The sequence below is a fragment of the Meles meles genome, chromosome 13, assembly GCF_922984935.1.
Source record: "Meles meles chromosome 13, mMelMel3.1 paternal haplotype, whole genome shotgun sequence".
Classification (NCBI taxonomy): domain Eukaryota; kingdom Metazoa; phylum Chordata; class Mammalia; order Carnivora; family Mustelidae; genus Meles; species Meles meles.
In genome coordinates this window covers 55935348-55956085 of record NC_060078.1, presented here as the reverse complement: position 1 = coordinate 55956085, position 20738 = coordinate 55935348, and the positions used below count along the sequence as shown (strand labels likewise).

General features: G+C 48.1%; 1 protein-coding gene across 4 annotated transcripts in view; it reads left to right on the top strand.

Annotated features, from left to right (window-relative positions):
• Positions 1–20738, top strand: part of BLNK (B cell linker) — a 76067-nt gene that overhangs the window by 32879 nt on the left and 22450 nt on the right. For 2 of the 4 annotated variants that reach the window (XM_046026986.1, XM_046026988.1), the window contains 6 exons: positions 4281–4321; positions 8546–8611; positions 8811–8967; positions 11488–11654; positions 17910–17991; positions 19372–19443. In XM_046026986.1, the coding sequence (XP_045882942.1) occupies positions 4281–4321; positions 8546–8611; positions 8811–8967; positions 11488–11654; positions 17910–17991; positions 19372–19443 (585 nt within the window). The remainder of the gene's footprint in view (positions 1–4280; positions 4322–8545; positions 8612–8810; positions 8968–11487; positions 11655–17909; positions 17992–19371; positions 19444–20738) is intronic. The other 2 variants (XM_046026987.1, XM_046026989.1) reach the window with 1 other exon arrangement.

Sequence of the window (20738 nt, the reverse complement as noted above, 5' to 3'; positions counted from 1 at the left end):
CTATGCCTTATGGATACCCCTTCCAGCCATCAGTTAAGCCCTCCTTCTGGTGCTAACACACAGGCCCTAGCCTTAGGGGGTGGAAGGAGGACGCCCTCCTTCATCTTCATTCTCTCATTCAGGTCCTGGCCATCCTTCAAGGCCCAGCTCAATCCCACCTTCACCACACAGCCTCATGCAACCCCTTAGCCTTTGCTGAGTGCACCCTTCACAGAACTTTTCCCAGCACCTGTCTATGATTCCAGGTGTTGAGGCATTTGTCAGGAAAGCCTACACTGCCCTGGATTGTCCTCGGTGTGATACACAGCTGTTCTTCTAGACTCCAGGTCTATTACCTCCGTGACTGGGTGAGATCTTGGACTTTGGGGTCCTCTAGCCTTGGTTAGAATCCCAGCTTTGGCCCCTAAACCCTGTGAACCTAGAAACGTTTTACAACTTCCCTGGGAAGATTGGAGATGAGAGTGCTGATCTATCCTTCAGGCTGTTTAATTAAAGTAGATTAATAGTGAGCAGCAGCATCCGTGGAGCTCTTACTCAATGGGTGCTGTCAGATGGCTTTCTCACTTACCCTGGGCTATTTCATTTCATTCTGATGAAGCCCCATGGCACAGGCTCTACTTATCCTATCCATTTCAGTGGTGAGAAAACGGATGCCCAGAGGTTAAGCAATTTGCCTGTTCATGCTGCTAGCAAGTGGCAGAATCAGGATTTTGATTGGCAGCCTGACCCCAGAGCCCAAACTCCAAACCCTGGAGTGGACACTGAAGTGGGGCCACTGTGGCATTCCCACGTGCCTCACGGCGCCAGCTGCTGGGCCCACAGGCTGGGGGAGGCACATGAATCACAAAGCCTGGGCCTGGCAAGGGGAGGAGCCCCTCTATTGTGTGGCATGGGATTGTGACACTATAAATGGAACATAAGCCCCAAACCAGGTACACGACCAATGGAAAGGCTGTCCTTCATAAGGAGGCCCAACCAGCATCTCAGCTTTCTGCCAGGGGCGTGCAACCTTCCATCCCAAGTGAAACCGCCTTTCCCATACTAAACTTACACTTACCCTCCTGAAAGCGTCACCCTCTATATTAGAGACTCTCTTGGGTCCATTTCTTTATGGTAGCCATACTGTGTGGTTGCCATTAGAGTGAAATAGAATGGTGTTGCTGTGAGGGTTTATTAAGACATTGTCAAATACCCAAGACAACCCTAACATTAACACACCATTTATTGCATGCCAGGTTTTGGGAAGCACTCGCAGGTATTGTATTACTAGGTTCTCATAAACACATGAGGCAGGCACTATTCTTACCCTTGTTTCACAGGTGAGAAATTGAGCTTTAAACAACTAAAGTCCTGGTCCTCTGCCAAGCAGGTAGTAAAGAGCAGAGCCAGGATTTGAACCGAGGGAGCCTGGTTCTAAAACCACAACCCACCCACTTTAGGAGACCCTGAGATTCTGGACCACCACCCCATACTTTGGTTCTAGTACTTTGGAGCATACTGCATTTTAGTTTGGGAAATGGCCTTGCAGGCCATGACTTCAAGAACAGGATGTTGTGAGTTGCTGGTAGGACCAGGAGATGGTGTAGCTGGGGGAGAGAGGGGCACTGTCAGGCAGCCTCTCCCATGTGGTGATGCTTTTTTCTCTTCTCTGCCTCAGTGCTCTACGATGCCTGGATTCCTTCTTTCTCCTAGATTTTATGTGAAGGCTCAGTAGGGGGCCAGGCAGTTTACATGGGGTTTCAGCTGTAGGGACCAACACAGACAGCCTGGCCTCCAGCCTGCCCCCTCACTCACCAGCCATGTGGCCTCAGACACATTTTGCCACATCTCTTAGCTTCCGTTTCCTTGACTATAAAATTGAGATCATGATGGCACCTTCCACAAAGCTCTGTTTTGAGGATAATTGGGAAAATACACTTATCCTAGCCCTGAGCACATAGGAAGTGTTTAATAAATGGAATCTGTTATTAGTATCCTAATACTCATTCCTTCAACTCATCTGTTGCTTCATACTTTGATTACTGCATGGATCACAAATGCCAAATACCGTTCAAATACAAAGATAAATTAAATAGGCCTTGTTTTTCAGTACAGAGAGGCACGAAAAAATGATCATAGCACAGGGCAGAATGGACCACACGTGTCATCAAGGTGCCAGCAACCCCTATGAGGGCCCAGAGGAAGGAGTCATAATTAGAACCCGAGGGACTGGGGAAGACCCTATGGCAGAGGTATAACAGGGATTTCCATGCAAAGAAGGAAGACAGGCTGGGGAAATAGCCCAGGCAGAGCAGAGAACGATCAAAAGTACAGGTTGGGAGGAACACACTGCCCAGTTTCACTGTGAGTGAACATGGAAGATGGCAAGAGAAGTTGTGGGAGGGACCGGAAGGGGAGGCATCAAAATGTGTGGACTCAGAGCCTTGACTCTACTCCATAGGGAGCTGCTGATGATTCTTGAGGAAAGGAGCAGCACGCTCCAAACTTTATTTTAAGAAAATCACTAGAAATAGTATGAAGTGTGTGTTGGAGAGGAAAGATAATTGGGACAGGAAAAGTAGTTAGCTTCTGCAAGTACTTTCAGCAGGGACTGGCCAGGAAATGGGCCCCAGTTCCCTGAGAAAAGACTCAGCAAACACAGCTCGGTGAGGCAGGGAGGTGTGTTTTATAAAGGTATTTTATAAAGGTGTCTATTTTAAAGGTTGAAACAAAAACATCTTGCCACCATAAGTGCTGATCTTCAGTTTATCCCCAAACTTAAGGTATTAGAAACACATCCACCCCGGTACCAGGTCTTAGTATATTGGGAAGAGGACTTATTGACCTAGTCTTCTCAGGCTTCTTGCAAAGCCCCGGTGATTGCAGCGTACTCTAATTTGATATGTTAGCTCAGATCATCACTTAATAAGAATTATCTCCTGTGAATGTCAAAGTTAGACCCATTATTTGGCTCATAAAGTAAAGCTCCTTCTTAGTGCCTATCACGTTTTTCCCGAGAGAGGGCGTTGTTGCTGCTATAACCTAAAATCTGGCCACTCTGCTCTAAACCCTTCCTTCAGGCCCCCATTTTTTCTCTACAGTTCCTTTCCCTGTGCCTCTTCGGAGTCCACCTAGAGCTAGAGTCTGTGATCTGCCATTGCAGGGGCTAGAAATGGCAAGAAAAGGTTCTACTAAGGCTCCGGAGGGTTCAGGGACCATCCACTGGATTCCCTCCCGTGGCTGCTCAATGGGCTAAGAGAAGAGCTGGGAGCTTCCCTGGGTGGGTCGCAGGAGCCACTTTGCCATCTGGACCAGTGCCTGGTTGATCTGTAGAGCTGAGCGAATTGTAGTTACCCTCTAATGTCAGTTTATGTGATGGGGTGGATGCGAAGCTTCTCATACTCTAAATGTATTTTGGAGAAAAGGGAATCAGATATTCTCCTTGACTGTCCATAATTCAGATCTATTTTATTCTTCAAGAACCTAAGCTCCTTGACACCCGTTATTTCCATTTTCATCCTGCCTGGGGAGCCAAGGACAGTGCCTACACTCTGGAGTTCAAAGGTCGTGAGGTAGCATGGTGCTGGAGCCCACAGCATGCCCTTGGAAGTCAGCCTGCAGGGTTCAAGCCCTGGCTTTATTATTTGCTATCTGACCTTGGGCAAATGACTTATTTTCACTGGGCCTCAGCTTCCTCATAAGATCTCTAAGAGACTACTCTGAAAATATTGCCTGGCATGTAGTTTTAAAGCACCAGGTAAATCTTTTCAATAAGAAAGTGAAAGGGCCACAGAGAATCCCAGAAGTGATCTGTCACCTTACAGATCTTGAGACTGAGGCCCAGAGAAGTTAGCTGTCTTGCCCGCACTCTGACTAGTTAGGAGCAGAGCGTGCATGGGAATTTTGGTCTATTGTGACTCCCTCTCCAGTGCTCTTCTACTACAACATCCACATACTGATTCATAGAAATCCTGAGAAGCAACATGGTATGAATTGCAGGTGTCTCCAGGGTTATTCTAAAGTCCCCAAAATGCTCCTTAACAAAGACAGACGTGGTTCAGATGTACCATGTCTCTGCCTCAGTGGGACTTACTTTCATGATTTGAGAATTGATTTTTTTTTTTTAAAGAGGAATTGAAAGTGGATGAACATGAGATAAGTGTAATAACTGTTCAAAGCCAAGTAAATAAGACCAAGGAGCCCAAAGGCAAGGAAGGCAGCTGCAGGCTAGTGGCGGACACAGTGGGGCCGGCCAGCTGAGATTTACACTTGTGCCTTCTGCTTCCCACATGCCATTGCAGAGAACCCTGCTGATGAAGAGGAGCAGTGGTCCGATGACTTCGTGAGTATTTGCTCCTGGGAGCAGGAGGGAGGGTGTTGTTTCCACTGGGATCTGTGGGAGACCTTTGCAAGGACTTGTTTCTGAAGGACATGCTGCTGGTCACCTGTGCATCACAGCGGGGAGATGGCTGGCCTGGAAGGGCCACCAACAGACAGACAAGGCGGCAAGAACCCCATAGTGGCTGACTTGACCTGGCACCAACATGTACCAGGCTAAGTGCTTCATCCACATTACCTCCCCTAATCCTCCCCAGAGCCCTACGTGTAGGCATTCTTACCCCCATCTTCAGTGCTGCCGTTTGGAGTTCTCACCAGCACAGCCAAAACAAATGTGAAATGTTTTTAAATAATTCTGTATCAGTTAACAAAGGTCTCTGCCCTGAATTTCCCAGTGCCCCATCATTGCCTGGGACTTATCTAGGAGCCCTAAAGAGTGAATGCCTGGCACATTAGGGGACCTCTGGCCACTCTTAGGTCAGGATCTGAGCCACGCTCATTGTCAAACATTTTGAATATCAGCCCTGTTCATCTTACTGGTAATGAAACTAAGGCATGGAGAGTTTAAGTGACTTGTAGTTTCCAAGTTCAAACCCAGGCCCTCAAATCTCAAAGCCAGGCTTTTCAACTCCAAGGAGCTTGTTGTGACCAAGAGGACCATGGCGGATGCTGGGGACAACAGAGTGACCCCAACAGGGTGATGAGTCAGAGTCAGCCGTCACCCGCTTCACAGTGGCTCTGCAGCCCGCAGGGCCCCTGGCTCACTTCTCTCTTGGGTCAAGCCTTATAGGGACAAGACATCCTAAGAACTTTTTACAAAACAATTATTCCACATTTATATCAAATTCATCCAGAATGTTAGTCTGCTTCACACCACGTGTGTTTTATCTGGACAGGATCCAAGAGGGCCTCCACACAGCCCCACACCCCAGTGTACAGATAAGGAAACCAAGGCTAAGAAAATGAAAAGGACTTGCCCGTGGCCATTCAGTTACTCAGTGGCCCAGTGGAATGAGTGCCCAGGACTCCTGTCCCCTGAGTTGGAGCCCAACTCCACACGGGTTCACCACATGGAATTTATTCAGAGTATTACAAGGCAGGAGTGCCTCCCTTCTCAACTTCAGAGAAAACTGTAGAAAGAGGAACTGAGAAGGCCTTTCTGCAGATCCCTTGGGTGTGGAGTTCCTCCCAGGGCCTGGCAGCTGCGGAGCCCTCAGGAGCACTGCAGCGGCGCCCCCTGCTGGTGGCCCACACCCAGCCCCAGCTGAAGAAACTTGAGAGCCGGTCTGCATCCACAGACAGGCATCGAAAATTGAGCTTCCTGGCTAGATAAAAAGAGCACATGTGGGGACTTAGAAAACACAAATAAAATCAGTCTGGAGAGGAGGGGATGACTTGTGTCCCAAAGTCAAACAACCAAAGTTAAGGTCCCAGCTGTCATAAGGATTGGGTAAACCTTCCTTCACAATTATTTTGAACTTAGTGGATTCCCATTGTACACAAAACAAAATCCAGACCTGTGGCCTCCAGGCCAGATAAGATCTGCCCCCTGCAGACCTGTCCAGCCTTCCTTGCATCCCCTCGGCAGGGCCTTGTCTATCATGGCCCAGGTGTGCAGGTCTGCCCTCAGTCCTACAACAAGAGGTCAAGGTCATGCCTGCTCAGTGATTTCAGACTCATGGACCTTGGGCCGGCGAAGGAAGAAGGGAAGAGAAGAGAAACTAAAGAGCATCCCCATCTTTCCTCACTTGTTCTGCTCCTTCAGACTTGGCTTCACTGACTCCTTCTCAGGAAGGCCTTTCCTACACCTGAGGTAGAGTCCCTTCTCCCATTGCTCTCTGTCTCAGGACCCTGAACATTTCCTCAAGTGCATCTGTCACGAGTGACAGCTATTTTATGGTTGATTATGTACCTATTATCTGTTATTCACTATTTATTTACTGCTGTTTCCCCTGCTAAAATGTACATTCTATGAAAGCAGGGACCGTGCTCAGAGTCAAGCACAATGGCTGGCACACAGTAGGTGCTCAATAAATATTAACTGATTGATTGAATGAATGGACAATATGAGAAAGTTTTTGCCTGATTACACATTACCTTCTTCAAAGTTTCCATCCCACTGTCCCAACATATTGTGCTTGCTCAAGGATTAAATGAACAAATGAAAGAATTTTGGTTGTCAGGATATAGAATAATTTGAGGGGAGGTTTTTTTAAACTGTTCCTTCAGAAGTTTGAATAGACTCCTTTCTAATTCTCTTGATAAAAAGGCATTCAATTGTTTCACTACGCTGGAAATAGGAGGGGCTTATAGTATGCATCCCACAGAAAATATTTTCTGAATGAAGGGGCAGCTCAGCACTTCTGAGCACCCGTTTCCTCCTAGATCCCTTCAGAGCTCAGGGCAACAGCTCAGTTCATTCATTCATTCCATGCTGGGACCTGGACACACTCTCTCAGCTCAGGCCTCACAGGGGTTACAGTCCCATAGGCAGCCCCGTGTCAGCATCAGGCTGCCAGCAGCATCTGACAGGGAGTCGCTCTTCCTCTACCTTCTCTGCCTCCTTGGCCAGCCTGGTCCCTTCAGTCAGGGTGCTCTGCCCAAGGGACTGTGAGGACCTCCATGTCCTCCCTGGGATGCGCCCTGCTCCCCACCTCCAGGTAATCAGGTCTAGGAAGGCCTGCACCTGCTCCACGGATACAGACCCAAAATGGGAGGCCCAAACTAGCTCCCACCCAGGCACGTGCGTCTGGGTTCCTACTGTTTCTTCCACTTTTCAGATGGTTATTAAAGCAGTATTTTCTCAACCCCATTCACCGACGTCTCCCTGGCATGTCACAACAAGAGGGATCAGGTCCTCTCACTGACAAGGATTAGGAGAGTCCCAGGGGCCTCAGGCTCTGTGGGAGGAACCTCGTCAAGCCAGGCTCTCACCGTGGGCCACTCTTTCTCTCTCACTGCACCTCCCAAGCCGGCTGTTCAAGAACAGCTCTGGCTTCTCCAGAGGACAGACCACAGAGTCTCCTCTCTTGCTCCACTCCTCACGCCTCAGTTTCTCTGAGGGCTTAAACAGACTCTTACAGGATTGTGGTAAGGGATACATGAGGTAGGCAGTGCATGGAAATGTCAGTTATGATAGCAATGATCATTGCCATTATTCTATTCAACTGAATTTCATATTCACAGTCAAGAAGGATTACTGTACCTCCCTATCCGTTGTTATCGAAATAGGGGTTTGGGAAAGTCCCGCCCTACAAGTCTTTTCTCACCTCGCCCCTCCCTGTCCCTTCCCGACTCTTTGGGTTTAGGACAAGGACAAGGACCTCCTCTTCCCTCCCAGTGCTCCTCCACCATCTCTCTTTTCAGCTGCCTTTCTCTGTCCCCCTCCTGCTACTCACCCCACTTCTCCCCTCTCCCCCTTGCCCCACAGACTGAGCAGGGGAGCAGCCCTCACTCCCTCTCGCATCCTTCATTGCAAACACACTGCCTTCCTGGCCCGCCCGCGCTGGCCCTGCTCCTGCCCGGAGGAGACAGCAGTGGAGCCAACACGGGGCTCCTGCCGCACCACACCTGCGGCCGGCCGTGTAGGACTGCAGCGGCAGGGGGCCAGCGGAAGGCAGGTGCACCTCGCATTCACTGGCAAATCCTGCACGGATAATGTAGGGTGTCGGGCGGCGTGCGCAGAGGATTCTCCCATCCTGGATCAACTATTTCCTGCATGTGAATACATGCAAGTGTGGCGTCTAGCTAAGGGATCTCTGAACAAAATGCTTGAGAAGCTAGGAACGGTGGCCCTGGGGAGGAACTGAGAGGCCAGGAAGGAGACTTTATTTACATCCTTTTGAACTGGTACTGTGCCAATGTACTTTCAATATACATTGAATATTCAATATTTGATCATTTCAATGTAGACTTAAATACAATTTATATTAAAAACAAAAAACAAAAAGGGAGAGAATGGAGTCTGGGTCAGATGAAAAGCCTCACCCCTGCAGCTTACCAGCCCTGTTAAAAAACAAACAGACCTCATCTCAAAGGTATCTGTATGTTCTGGGTCTCCCCTTATTGATCTTTTCCCTCAACCCTCAGCATCCGTGATCAATGAAACTTATTGGTCATTCAATTCTAGTGTATTGTATTCTCTTCTATTGTATTCTAGTATATTGTATTGGGTCCTTTTTCTGTCCTCTAAAAACTGTATTTTGTCTCCGACTGCTCTTCTTTGCAGACACGCAGAGTTTCAGCCACCCTTCCTGTTAAATGGCCCACATGCTCCCCCAGGATAGTGGTTCAGGTGATAAATTCTGGGGCCAGAAGGGCTTGGCCTCAACCCCAGCTTTGCCTCTGATGGCTGGCCAGCCTTGCTTAGCCTAACCTTCCAAGCCTCGCTCTCTGGTTCCTATGCTGGGGGAGCAGCTCCTGCCTCCTAAAGCCGGAGCTGGGCTGATGACGGAGCCTGGATGGGGCACTGAGCCTGGGGTCTGCCCTTGCAGGACAGCGACTATGAACACCCAGACGAGCACTCGGACTCAGAGATGTACGTGCTGCCCGCTGAGGAGACCGGGGACGATAGTTACGAGCCACCGCCCGGAGAGCAGGAGACAAGAACGGTCCACCCAGCCCTGCCCTTCGCCAGGGGCGAGTACATAGGTGAGGCAGCCCCCCAGACCCTGGGCACTCAGCCTGCCAGGCAGGAGAATGGAGGCAAGCGGGCTGGCAGGACGGTGGGCACCTCCCACTCTCATCACGCCACATCGGTCATCTGGTCACTCAGAAACCACGGCGCCCCAAATGGGAAACTTGCCCGTTCAAGAGAGAAAAGTCCTCTTCCTAAATCGCCAATGTTGAAAACAGGTAGAAGATAAAAGGAGCACACCCTGATGACTACTTCCCCACCCCTGCCAACTCCAGATAGTCCCATGAGAAATCAACCCTGAGATCAGTCCTGCTTCTTTTTGGTCTTGTTGCACACAAGGCTCTGGAATTTCTCTTGAGGTTCCTGTACAGAACAGGGGCGATCTTAAAGGATCCCAGTATCTGCTGTTGCCCCTCCTTCCTCATGCCCATCCCCTCACAGGCAGGTCACACACTGAGCATAGACTGTGGCTTTTTAACGGGGGGCTTAGGGTGAGGGTAAGGAGCTCTAAGTTCGGAATTAGCTGTAGGTTAATGAGCACAGCTCCGATGGAGCCTCCAGGCCTGAGTGTGGTTTTTAATGTCTCCCAAGGGGAAACCAGTGTTCTGGGTAATGAAGCTCAGCAGGGGTGGGCGGCACGTGTCCATGATGATGAGCTAGCGTTTGTACCATGTCCCTATGTATAAAGGGCTCCACGTCCGTTATCATTGTCATTAACTGCCTCCTCACAGGGCACCAGGCATGGCCCCTTGCTTCATGTCACAATTAAGCTACTGAGCACCTACTGTGTGCCAGAGCTATGCTGAGCCCTGAGCATTCAGCAGCAAGCAAGACAGACATACTCCCAGAGTTTTATAGTTACAGTAAGTGGCCTGCTTCACACTCTCAGAAATCTTATGGACGAGGTAGGTATTCATCCTCACTTTACAAAAGAAGAAAGTGAGGTTAGGAAGAGTGAACTAATGGGGCCCAGCGCTTGCAAGTGGCAGGGCGAGGATGCATGCTGGGCTTCTCAGCCCCCAACATCCATACTTTCACCGCTCCACCTGGCACACCGCCACCGTATTTGTGACCTTGTTCAAGCATTACAGTCCTGGGAAGGAAGCGGCTGCAGTGGGCCCATGTTATAGGCTAGGAAACCACCATCAGGGTGGCGTGGCAGCTCATTCAAGACCATGCTCTTCAAAGCCTGTCGTCTGTGTTTTGCGGCTTCTGATGGGCTTCGATCTTGCATTAAAAAATCCCAGTAAACTCCAGGAGCTGCCAGTAAAACTAGAAAACCTGACAGAGTTATGGGCACAGCAAAGCAGATGCCCTAGACCTAAGCATAGCTCCAGCACCCAGAAAGAGGCTTCCGAGGAGGCATCCAACAGGAAGTGAACCATACACTTTCAGCAAGGCAGGAGCGGCCCCAGGGAGAGAACAGGTGGGGATGTGGCAGGCAGCAGCAGGTGCAAGAAGCTAAGGATTGGGGAGGGGGTTGTGCGGAAGCCAGTGTGAGCATCTAGGCTGTTTCCAGGATGGGGACACGCCAGGTTACTGCTATGCTGAGATCCACCTGCAATGTGTCTGTCTGAGTCTGTGCTCAGATTCCACTGCACAGACTCCCTGTTGTCTCCCCCCCACACACACACCATGTCACATCCGTATATTGGTCCTTTTTGTTAGGCATGCACTATCCCAGACACACCGCTCCCCCACCCCACCCTCACTGCTTTCTTCCTACTCCCTACCAAACCCCTCTAAGGTGGATGTTATCCTCCCCACACTAAAAATGAGGAATATGAGTCCTGGAGAGGCTGAGCCACGAATAACCAGCCCAAACAAGCACAGCCAGTGAGAGGCAGAGCATGGGACCCAACTCAGGGCCATTCGGCTTGGGAGCCTGCACTCGTTCCCTGACACCTGTTCAGGACACAGTCCCCAACAAGGGGTAACTCACGGGCTCTCCATGATCTGAGGGAAATCATTGAGGGGAAGCATGGAGGTTCACTCAGATGAGTAGTTGCAACTCTGAAGACACCTTAGAATAACCTGGGAAACTTTGAGACCTATAGTGCCGGGACCCTCCCCACAAGTTCAAGCTAGTATGTCCGGGGTGGGGCCTGGGCCTTGGCATTTTCTTATAAAGTTCCCCGGGTGGTTCTAACATGTAAGGAGGATTGAGAGTCCATCCCTGCCCTTAAGTGTTCATAGAGCAGAGTGAAGCTTTGAGGAGCACACCCTCTGAGGCCACTCTGCTGCCATGGGCATCCATCCATTCTGCTGGGCAGCATGCTGGTGGTCGGCGCTCCTGAGCCAGTGGGTCTCCATCACTCCCCTGGGAGGATGTTTTTGATGAGGACATTCTTTCCGTTTTTATAATGTAAGTCAATGGGCAGCTGATTTTTTGCCTGAATGTCATTTTATACTTTTAAGAAATGCCCAGATTAATCATTGGTGACTACAGAGACGCCACTGGTGGTTTTACACTTTGGCCCAGGGAATGATCCAGAGTCCCTTTCATCTTACACTTTGTGGTTGTTCCTTTCAAGACAATCGGTCAAGCCAGCGGCAGTCTCCGCCCTTCAGCAAGACACTTCCCAGTAAGCCCGACTGGCCTTCGGCAAAAGCAAGAACCAGAGTGACCTCCACTCTGCCGGCACTGACTTCTCTTCAGAAACCTCAAGTCCCACCCAAACCCAAAGAACTTGAGGATGAGGTAACATCAATCTATCCCAAAGGCTTCCCAGTCCAAGGGGAAAGCAGGATGCAGGGGGGATGGGGAAGGGGCCGAAGAAAGGGAGAGGAGAGAGGAGGGCAGGGGCCAAGGTGGTCTGGTCGCCTCCTCCATGCCCCTCTCTCTGCCAAGACTAACCACCTACACCTCTAACTCTGCACTGGTAAACAGAAAGGAGGTTTTTCTCTCTAAGAAGGCATATATGGCCTTATTTTAAGCATTTTCATTTCCAGAGTGTATGGGTAATACCAGTGCTGGATCTGTGTGCCTATTAGCCTCCCTCTCTCTCTCCTAGGTTTCCTGTGAACCTTCTCCTTCCTCCGTAAGGGATTTCCCTATCCTTATACTCCTTTTCTGCCTTGCTTTCTTTCCTCCACCTTTTATTCTCTCCACTTCACATTTCTCCTGCGAGATGCAGAGATGTGAGGTGGGACAAATATGGAGACCCCTAGTGGTAGGGAGGCCCTGCACAGCCTGTGAGGAGCCTGGCCCCTCACTTCCCTTTGGCATCTCTTGCTTCTCACTCCCTTTTCCCTCAGCCCCTGCTCCCCAGGGACCCACCCAAGCCAACTGTCCTGGACTCCACTCTGGGTTTATCTCCTCATCTCCCCTCTGTCAGCACCCGTGTTTTATGGGTCTCATTCCCTGTGGAATAGCTCCTGTTTGAAAAGGCACCGATAAACTCATTCAGACTGTTCTAGGAAAGCCTGGTAAGGCCTAATGCCTAGTACCTTACTTGCATTTTAAATAAGGACAAGGCAAGCCCTCAAACTTAGCCATTAGAACAAGCCTATGAGTATAATGGTCTCAGAATTAAAATAACAATAAAGACAACCCCCCCCCCTTTTTTTTTTTAAGATTTTGAGGGAAGGAGAATGAGAGGATCATGTGAGAAGGGGGAGGGTCGGAGTGAGAAGCAGACTCCCCGCTGAGCAGGGAGCCCAAATGCAAGACCTGATCATGGGACTCCAGGATCATGACCTGAGCCTAAGGCAGCCGCCCAATCAACTGAGCCAACCAAGTGCCCAATAAAGGCAACTCTTAAACCATCCCTGGACATAATCTTATAGCAGCTTTTGAAGAAATAACTTGTGGGGTTTTTTTGTTTTGTTTTTTGTTTTTTTTTCCTAAGATTTTATTTGTTTGTGTGAGAGAGAGAGAGCACAAGAGGAGGAGGGAAGGGCAGAGGGAGAGGGAAAAGCAGGCTCTCTGCTGATCATGGAGCCAAACATGGGGCTCTATCCCAGGACCCCAGGATCATGACCTGAGCTGAAGGCAGACTCTTTTTTTTTATTTCATTTTATTTTATTTCTTTCAGTGTTCCAGAATTCATTGTTTATGCACCACATCCAGTGCCCCATGCAATACGTGCCCTCCATAATACCCACCACCAGACTTACCCAACCCCCAACCCTCCCCTCAAAACCCTCAGTTTGTTTCTCAGTGTCTGCAGTCTCTCAGGTTTGTCTCCCCCTCCAGTTTCCCCCAACTCACTTGTTCTCTCCATCTCCCCATGTCCTCCATCTTATTCCTTATGCTCCACAAGTAAGTGAAACCATATGATAATTGACTCTCTCTGCTTGACTTATTTCACTCAGCATAATCTCTTCTAGTCCCATCCATGTTGATACAAAAGTTAGGTATTCATCCATTCTGATGGAGGCATAATATTCCATTGTATATATGGACCATATCTTCTTTATCCGTTTGCCCATTGAAGGGCATCTTGTTTCTTTCCACAGTTTGGTGACTGTGGCCATTGCTGCTATGAACATTGGGGTACAGATGGCCCTTCTTTTCACTACATCAGTATCTTTGGGGTAAATACCCAGTAGTGCAATTGCAGGGTCATAGGGAAGCTCTATTTTTAATTTCTTAAGGAATCTCCACACTGTTTTCCAAAGTGGCTGCGCCAACTTGCATTCCCACCAACAGTGTAAGAGGGTTCCCTTTCTCCACACCCTCTCCAACACATGTTGTTTCCTGTCTTGTTAATTTTGGCCATTCTAACCGATGTAAGGTGGTATCAATGTGATTTTCATTTGAATCTCCCTGATGGCTAATGATGATGAATATTTTTTCGTGTGTCTGTTAGCCATTGTGTGTCATCTTTGGAGGAGTATCTATTCATGTCTTCTGCCTCTTAACCTGCTGAATCACCCAGGTACCCCAGAAATAACTTGTTTCTAAATGCCAAAGGTGATAAAACCTATAGTATATAAACATGTCGTAAAATGACCCACATTTCCATCTTAATATAATTTGTAGGCCAGCAGGAGATGGAAAAGAGAAACTTTTAAATGAGATAGAGGGGGCGTTTAGGCCCAAAATCCCACTTTGATCCTAGCTAAAGTGACTAGCTGTGTGACTTTGGGCAAGCCAGATAACCTCTCTGAGCCTCGGTTTTTAATCTCTTCAGGTTATTTTAAGGATTTAGTAAGAGAACATACATATAACACTAAATACAGTGCCTCATACATGGAAGATTTGTTGTGTCATATGTTCCTTCCTAGCATATTCTAGATTCTTTACAAAATCCCATTTTCTTTTTTTTTTAATATTTTATTTATTTGACAGAGAGAAATCACAACTAGGCAGAGAGGCAGGCAGAGAGAGAGGAGGAAGCAGGCTCCCCGCGGAGCAGAAAGCCCAATGTGGGGCTCGATCCCAGGACCCCGGGATCATGACCTGAGCTGAAGGCAGAGGCTTTAACCCACTGAGCCACCCAGGCACCCCTACAAAATCCCATTTTCTAGTTGCTTCTGAAAACAGAAAGCCTGGCAACACAGGGCCATCATGGCCTCAAAGCAGCTGAGCCTCATGCCACTCCAGCTTAGCTGTGAATCCCTGACCCTTATTTGCTCTGGTCATAGTCCTCACCACTCATATGAGACGTGCCCAAATCCTTCCTCTGCATTTGTCCCCAAGGCTGTTCCCTGCCTGCCTCCGTAAGCGGTTTCCTGTATGACTTCTACTCTAGTGCTAGTTTAAGTCAGAAAGTCAGCTGACAGAAAAAAGATTGTTGGCCAGTCCTCTCTGTCTGTCTGAGAGGTGACGCTGACCTTTTGGGGGTGAGAAGGGGCTGGCAGGAAGAAGCTGAGCAGGAAAAAGGACACGGGGACCGGCTGTTAGGGGCTTTCTGTGAATTCTTTCAGCATTTGGCAAATCTGTATGAAGTTATAAATTAAGACACAGAATACAAATGAATACAGTGCGTTATATAAGGCTCTCCATTTCTGTGAAGAGCTAAGAGTGGACCCCTATGGGGAGAGGCAGAGTTTTGCTAATAGCAGCCTTGTGGAGGTGGCTCAGGCACGTCTGTACCAGTGGGAAAAGGAGAAGTATGGAGGAGGCTGCATTCTGGAATGGGCAGATGGACAGTCAAGATAAGAAAGAGGTTAAAAAAGAAAAAAAAAATAGGCCAACATTAAGATCTTGCAGAACCATTAGATAGGAAAAGAAGAAGTCAAGACAAGCATAAATAACTAAAAATATTTAGCTCTGCTGTACAGGTTCCAGGAAAATTATGGGGGTATAGACTAACCAGAGATTTGGGGAGGGAGCAACACCTAAGGGGAAGGAGCATCTGTGCTGTAGTGACAAGCATGGTGGGCACTTGATGAGTGCTAGGAATCAACTGGTGTTCTGAGGATTTGTGTTTATCCCATTAAGCCCTCCCAAGAACCCTATGAAATGGGTACTGTCATCCTCATTTTACAGATAAGGAAATGGTACAGATGAGGTACAAAGGAGTTGAAAACTTATCCAAGGTCACAGAGGCCAGGATTGGAGGTAAAGAAAGAGATGAGAAGTAGGAACCAAATGAAGAGAGGGTAGAAATAAGATAGAAAGAGAAGGGGAAGGCAGGAAGGTCCTAGAATGTAGTGGCTGAGAGTGTGGATCCTTGAACTGATTCTTGAACCCCAGCTCTACTACTTTTTGCTATGAGGACGTGAGCAAGCTACTCCCCTTCTCTGTGCCTTGGGTTCTTCAAGATTCTTCATCTTAATATGGAGCTGACAGTAGCACCTACCTGACTGGGTTGTTGTAAGGATTGAGTGACATAACACATGGGAAGTACTCAGGTGAGCACTTGCCAATAAGTGCTCAATAAATGTTTGGGTTCTGTTTCTCTAGAATCCACCTGGCCTACCCACCAAGATGAGTTGCAAAACCACATTTGGGATCTTTTTATCTCCTTTGCTTCCTACCAATATAAAATCACTTCCTCCCCCACTTTATGGCAACTTTAAGTTGCCAAGACCATTCAGTGGGGAGAGAATCATTTTTAAACAGATTGTGCCAGGGTAACTGTATATCCACATGCAAAAACATGAGGGTGGGCCCCTCTCCCACCAAAGACAAAAACTAGCCAAAAATAGATCCTAGATCTAAGTGTAAGAGGTAAAACTATAACATTCTTAGAAGAGAACAAATGTATAAATCTCTGTGACCTTGTATTAGACAGGGGTGTTTTAGGTATGGAACCAAGGAACAACCGTAGTTGTTGTTAAAAAGTAGTTAAAATGGGGGGCACCTGGGTGGTTCAGTAAGTTAAGTCTCTGCCTTTGGCTCCGGTCATGATCTCAGGGTTGTGGAATCGAGCCCTACATCAGACTCTCTGCTCAGCAGGGAGCCTGTTTCCCCCTCTCTCTCTGCCTGCCTCTCTGCCTACTTGTGATCTTTGTCTATCAAATAAATAAATAAAATCTTTTTTTTTTTAAAAAGTAGTTAGGGGCGCCTGGGTGGCTCAGTGGGTTAAGCCGCTGCCTTCAGCTCAGGTCATGATCTCAGGTCCTGGGATCAAGTCCTGCATCGGGCTCTCTGCTCAGCAGGGAGCCTGCTTCCGTCTCTCTCTCTCTCTGCCTGCCTCTCTATCTACCTGTGATCTCTCTCTGTCAAATAAATAAATAAAGTCTTTAAAAAAAAAAGTAGTTAAAGTGGGCTTCACAATGTCAAACATTTTTTGCTGCAAGTGACACCCCCAAAGATGTAAGAAGACAACCTGCAGAATGGGAGAAAAGTTTCGCAAATTGTATATCTGATAAGAGGTTTCTATCTAGAGCATGAAAGAATTCTTCCAACCTAATAATAAAAAAGACAACCCAACTAAAAATGGGCGGAGAAGTCAAATAGACTTTTTTCTAAAGAAAATATAAGAAGGCCCAAGAAGCACACAAAAACATGCTTAACATCATCAACTGCCAGGGAAATGCAAATCAAAACCATACTTAGACACCACTTCCTGTCTCAGGATAGTGATATTCAAAAGACAAACAATAACAGGTGTCAGCGAGGATGTGGAGAAATCGGAGCCCTCATACGCTGCTGGTAGGAATGGGAGAGGGAGCAGACACTTTGGAACAACAGTTTGGCCATTCCTCAGACTTAAACGGAAGCTGCCATGTGACCCAGCAATTCCACCACAAGATATATTCCCAAGAGAGATTTACATCTACACAAAAACATGTACCTGAATGTCCCGGGCACCATTGTTCATAATAGCCCCAAAGTGAGAACAACCCAAATGTCTACCACCTGACGAATAGACCAAGAAAACGCGGTACATTCATAGACGGGGAATGTTGTTTGTTCACACAAGTGAATGACATACCGACATGCTCTAGTGGTTGAACTTGAAATTATTATGCAAGATGAAAGAAGTCACTATGTATTATGTGATTCCATTTCTATGCAACACCCAGATGGGGCAAATCTTAGAGACAGAGAAGATTAGTAGTTGACTGGGCTGGGGAAGGGGTAGATGAGAAGTGACTCAAGGTACTGGGCTCCTTTTTGGGGTAATAAAAACGTTCTAAACTTAGACTGTGGTGATGCTTGCACACTCTGAGAGTACACCAGACCCACCAAATTATACACTTCACATAGGAATTTAATTGTGTCTTAATTCAATCTCAAAAAAGGTATTTTTAAAAACCACTCCTTGGGCCACCTGGGTGGCTCAGTCGGTTAAGCACCTGCTTTCAGCTCAGGTCATGATCTCGGGCTCCCTGGGATCAGCCCTGCATCAGGTTCCTTGCTCAGCAGAGTCTGCTTCTCCCTCTGCCTTCTGCTCTCCCTGCTTGTGTGCTCCGTGTGTGTGTGTGTGTGTGTGTGTGTGTGTGTGTGTGTGTATCTAATAAATAAATAAAATCTTTAAAAAACAAAACACTCCTTTCCAGACTGTAAGCCCGGATTGGACAGCTCCCTCCTCATTCACGTCTGTACTTCTTCCAGGTTGATTATGTGGTCCCTGTGGACGATGAAGATGAGAACTACATTCACCCCACAGAAGACAGTTCACTCCCAGCTGAAAAAGGCAAGAGTTTGTAGTTTTAAGCATCTGAACGCCGTAGCAGTTGAGGGAGGGGCACAGGAGACTATTGGGTAGGGAGCATCAGGGGAGCACAGATTCCACCCCCCCACCCCTCCAACCCACCACCTTCATGGTGGAGTCATCTGACCCATCCCTGACAGACCCATCTCATTCCCACCCTTCTTCCTCCACCCCCTCCCGTGCTCGAATACCACCATCTCAAGTTCCGAAAGCATCTAGGTTCTTATTTAACTGTTCTCACTTAGGAGGGATTTCCTTTAAAAGGTAATCCTCACAGAGCCAGAGGCCACCACGTTGGCCTCAAAACTATGGCAGAGGAACGATGTCCACAGAGGACGGAAGATGTGAGAGAGTGAAAGACGCTCTGTGTCCTGACAATGGAATTGTAATGCTGTCTCAGGCGAAGGGAGACATTTTGTTGGTAAGCCCTTCGTGGAATAACAAATGAGATGACAAATGATTTCTGAAAGCTGGTGCCACGTACCCTCAGACTGGGAGTGGAGCAGGGCATTTTGACTCCGGATGGAGTTACTGTGGAGAAAGGACACCTCTTTGAGTAGCATTACTCAACTCACGGACCGGACTCTGAAGCAGTCATACTCTGTTTTCACTCTGCCGATTAGTGGCAGCCCTCTCCCGCCTCCCCAGATAGCACCAGCAGCTTCGAGACCCAACTGAGCTCCTCTGCCACCCACCACCATGAAACCATAAGCAGACATTACCTTGTTCCTCACTCCAAAACCCCAGAAAATGCAAGAGAAGTGCTGTGTGTTGCATGTGGCAGGGGAGGTGGGAATTTGGTCCCACCGCTATTGGTTCCACACGCTTCTTTTGATGAAGAAAACAAAACCTCTTTCATCTCCTAGACCACTGGTTTGGCTGCCAAAACTGCAAGCCAGTGTTCACTTTAACAAAATCCCTATCGGGGCGCCTGGGTGGCTCAGTGGGTTGGAGCCTCTGCCTTCGGCTCAGGTCATGATCTCAGGGTCCTGGGATCGAGCCCCACATTGGGTTCTCTGCTCCGCAGGGAGCCTGCTTCCTTTCCTCTCTCTCTGCCTGCCTCTCTGCCTAGTTGTGATTTCTCTCTGTCAAATAAATAAAATATTAAAAAAAACAAAAAAAAACAAAATCCCTATCATAAAATAATTTGATTATCCCTTCAATCATTAATATGTTTGTTCTAGAGATGTTTCTTCTGAGAAGTCTTTTTTCATGGCTTATCTATTTATTAAGTGTATTTCCCATTCTTTACAAATTTCCTGGTCCCATCACTTCCATGATGCATTTTTCCCTAAGTGTGAATCTTCCACAATGAACTGTATCTACAGTTGTTATATGTATGTATATGTTTGTGTGTTTAAGCTCCCATGGTGAATAGATCTATCAAGCCAAATAACTCCTCAAAGCCAGCCTCTCCTCCAGGAACAGCTTCAGGTAAAGTACACGCATGATTTGGTGAAATGATTACGTTTGGGGGCTTGGTTTTTCAATATTTTCCAAATAAGATAAACAACTCAAACCAAATATTAAGCAATAATCACTTGTCTTTCCAAATTTCTTAATAAATTGTGACAGAGAGTCTTGTCCTCCTCCTCCTCCATTGTCTGGTGGCCCCTCTGTTGAAGGGACCCTGCCCACCCCCACTTCGCTCTCTGTAAGCTAAGTCCTGGTTTTCCTGCTACCTCACTGGGCATTTTGCTGGCTTCTCCTCCTTTTCCCCTGTGCTGAGTGAGGGTGTCTATACGGCTTGGTCCTCAGCCCTCCACTCTTCTTTCAGAATAGTGTGGTGGTGAAGAGCTTGAGGTCTGGAGCAGACAGACCTGGGTTGGAATCCCAGTGCTCCCATTTGCCAGGTGTACCACTTTGGGCCTGTCCTTTGCCTCTCCATTCTTCAGATTTTCTCCTCTGTACATGGAGGTAAGAGTCCCTGCCCTGGGACAGGAGAATTCTGGAACTGTGCATGGGAGAGCTCGCATGCAGTGCCTGGCACAGCAGGTGCCGGGGAAAGAGTATTATCCTTCATGTCCCTGGGTTCATCCGTTCTTCCGGTTCCACTTGTCTAAGCCAGTAACTCTCTGGTGTCCAACTTTGACCTGATTTCTCTTCTGAATAACTTGACATTCCCATGGCCTCAGGCTCAGTGCATTCATGGCATCCCTCCCCATAGAGCGGGCCTAGTCCTCTGTGCCTGTCAGCCAGCAGGCCACGTATCTGAGGGCCTGTGTTCTTCCCAAAGCCTCCGCTATGTCCTTTCCCTGAATCTGCTCTTCCATTTTAGTTGCCACCACCCTAGCTAGGCTTCCCCTACCTTGTCACTTCACACCCCCTATCTCCTGTCTTCAAGAGTCCACGAGCCGTACCCTTGCCTGTAAGCTTTCTCCTCCATCACTAAGATGAGCTTCTGAATACCTCCAAACGTTGCCAGTTTTATTCCGTTTCAAAGTTAGTTTTTACCATGTCACCCAAACCATGCAAAACTTGTGGTTCCTAGCTGTCTGCTGTACAGATTGGCAGCCCCAAGGCCAAGGCCTGTGATACTAAGTAGTGCCAACACCCCACCCTGTTCCAGCACGGGGGGAGCAGGGCCTCCTCTCCAGCCCTCCTTTGTTCTTCCCCCACTGGGCCCATATCTATCACACACACACACACACACACACACACACACACACACACATACACAGAGTCCTCCCCTCCCACCACACACACACGCTGAAGGCTGAATACAGATA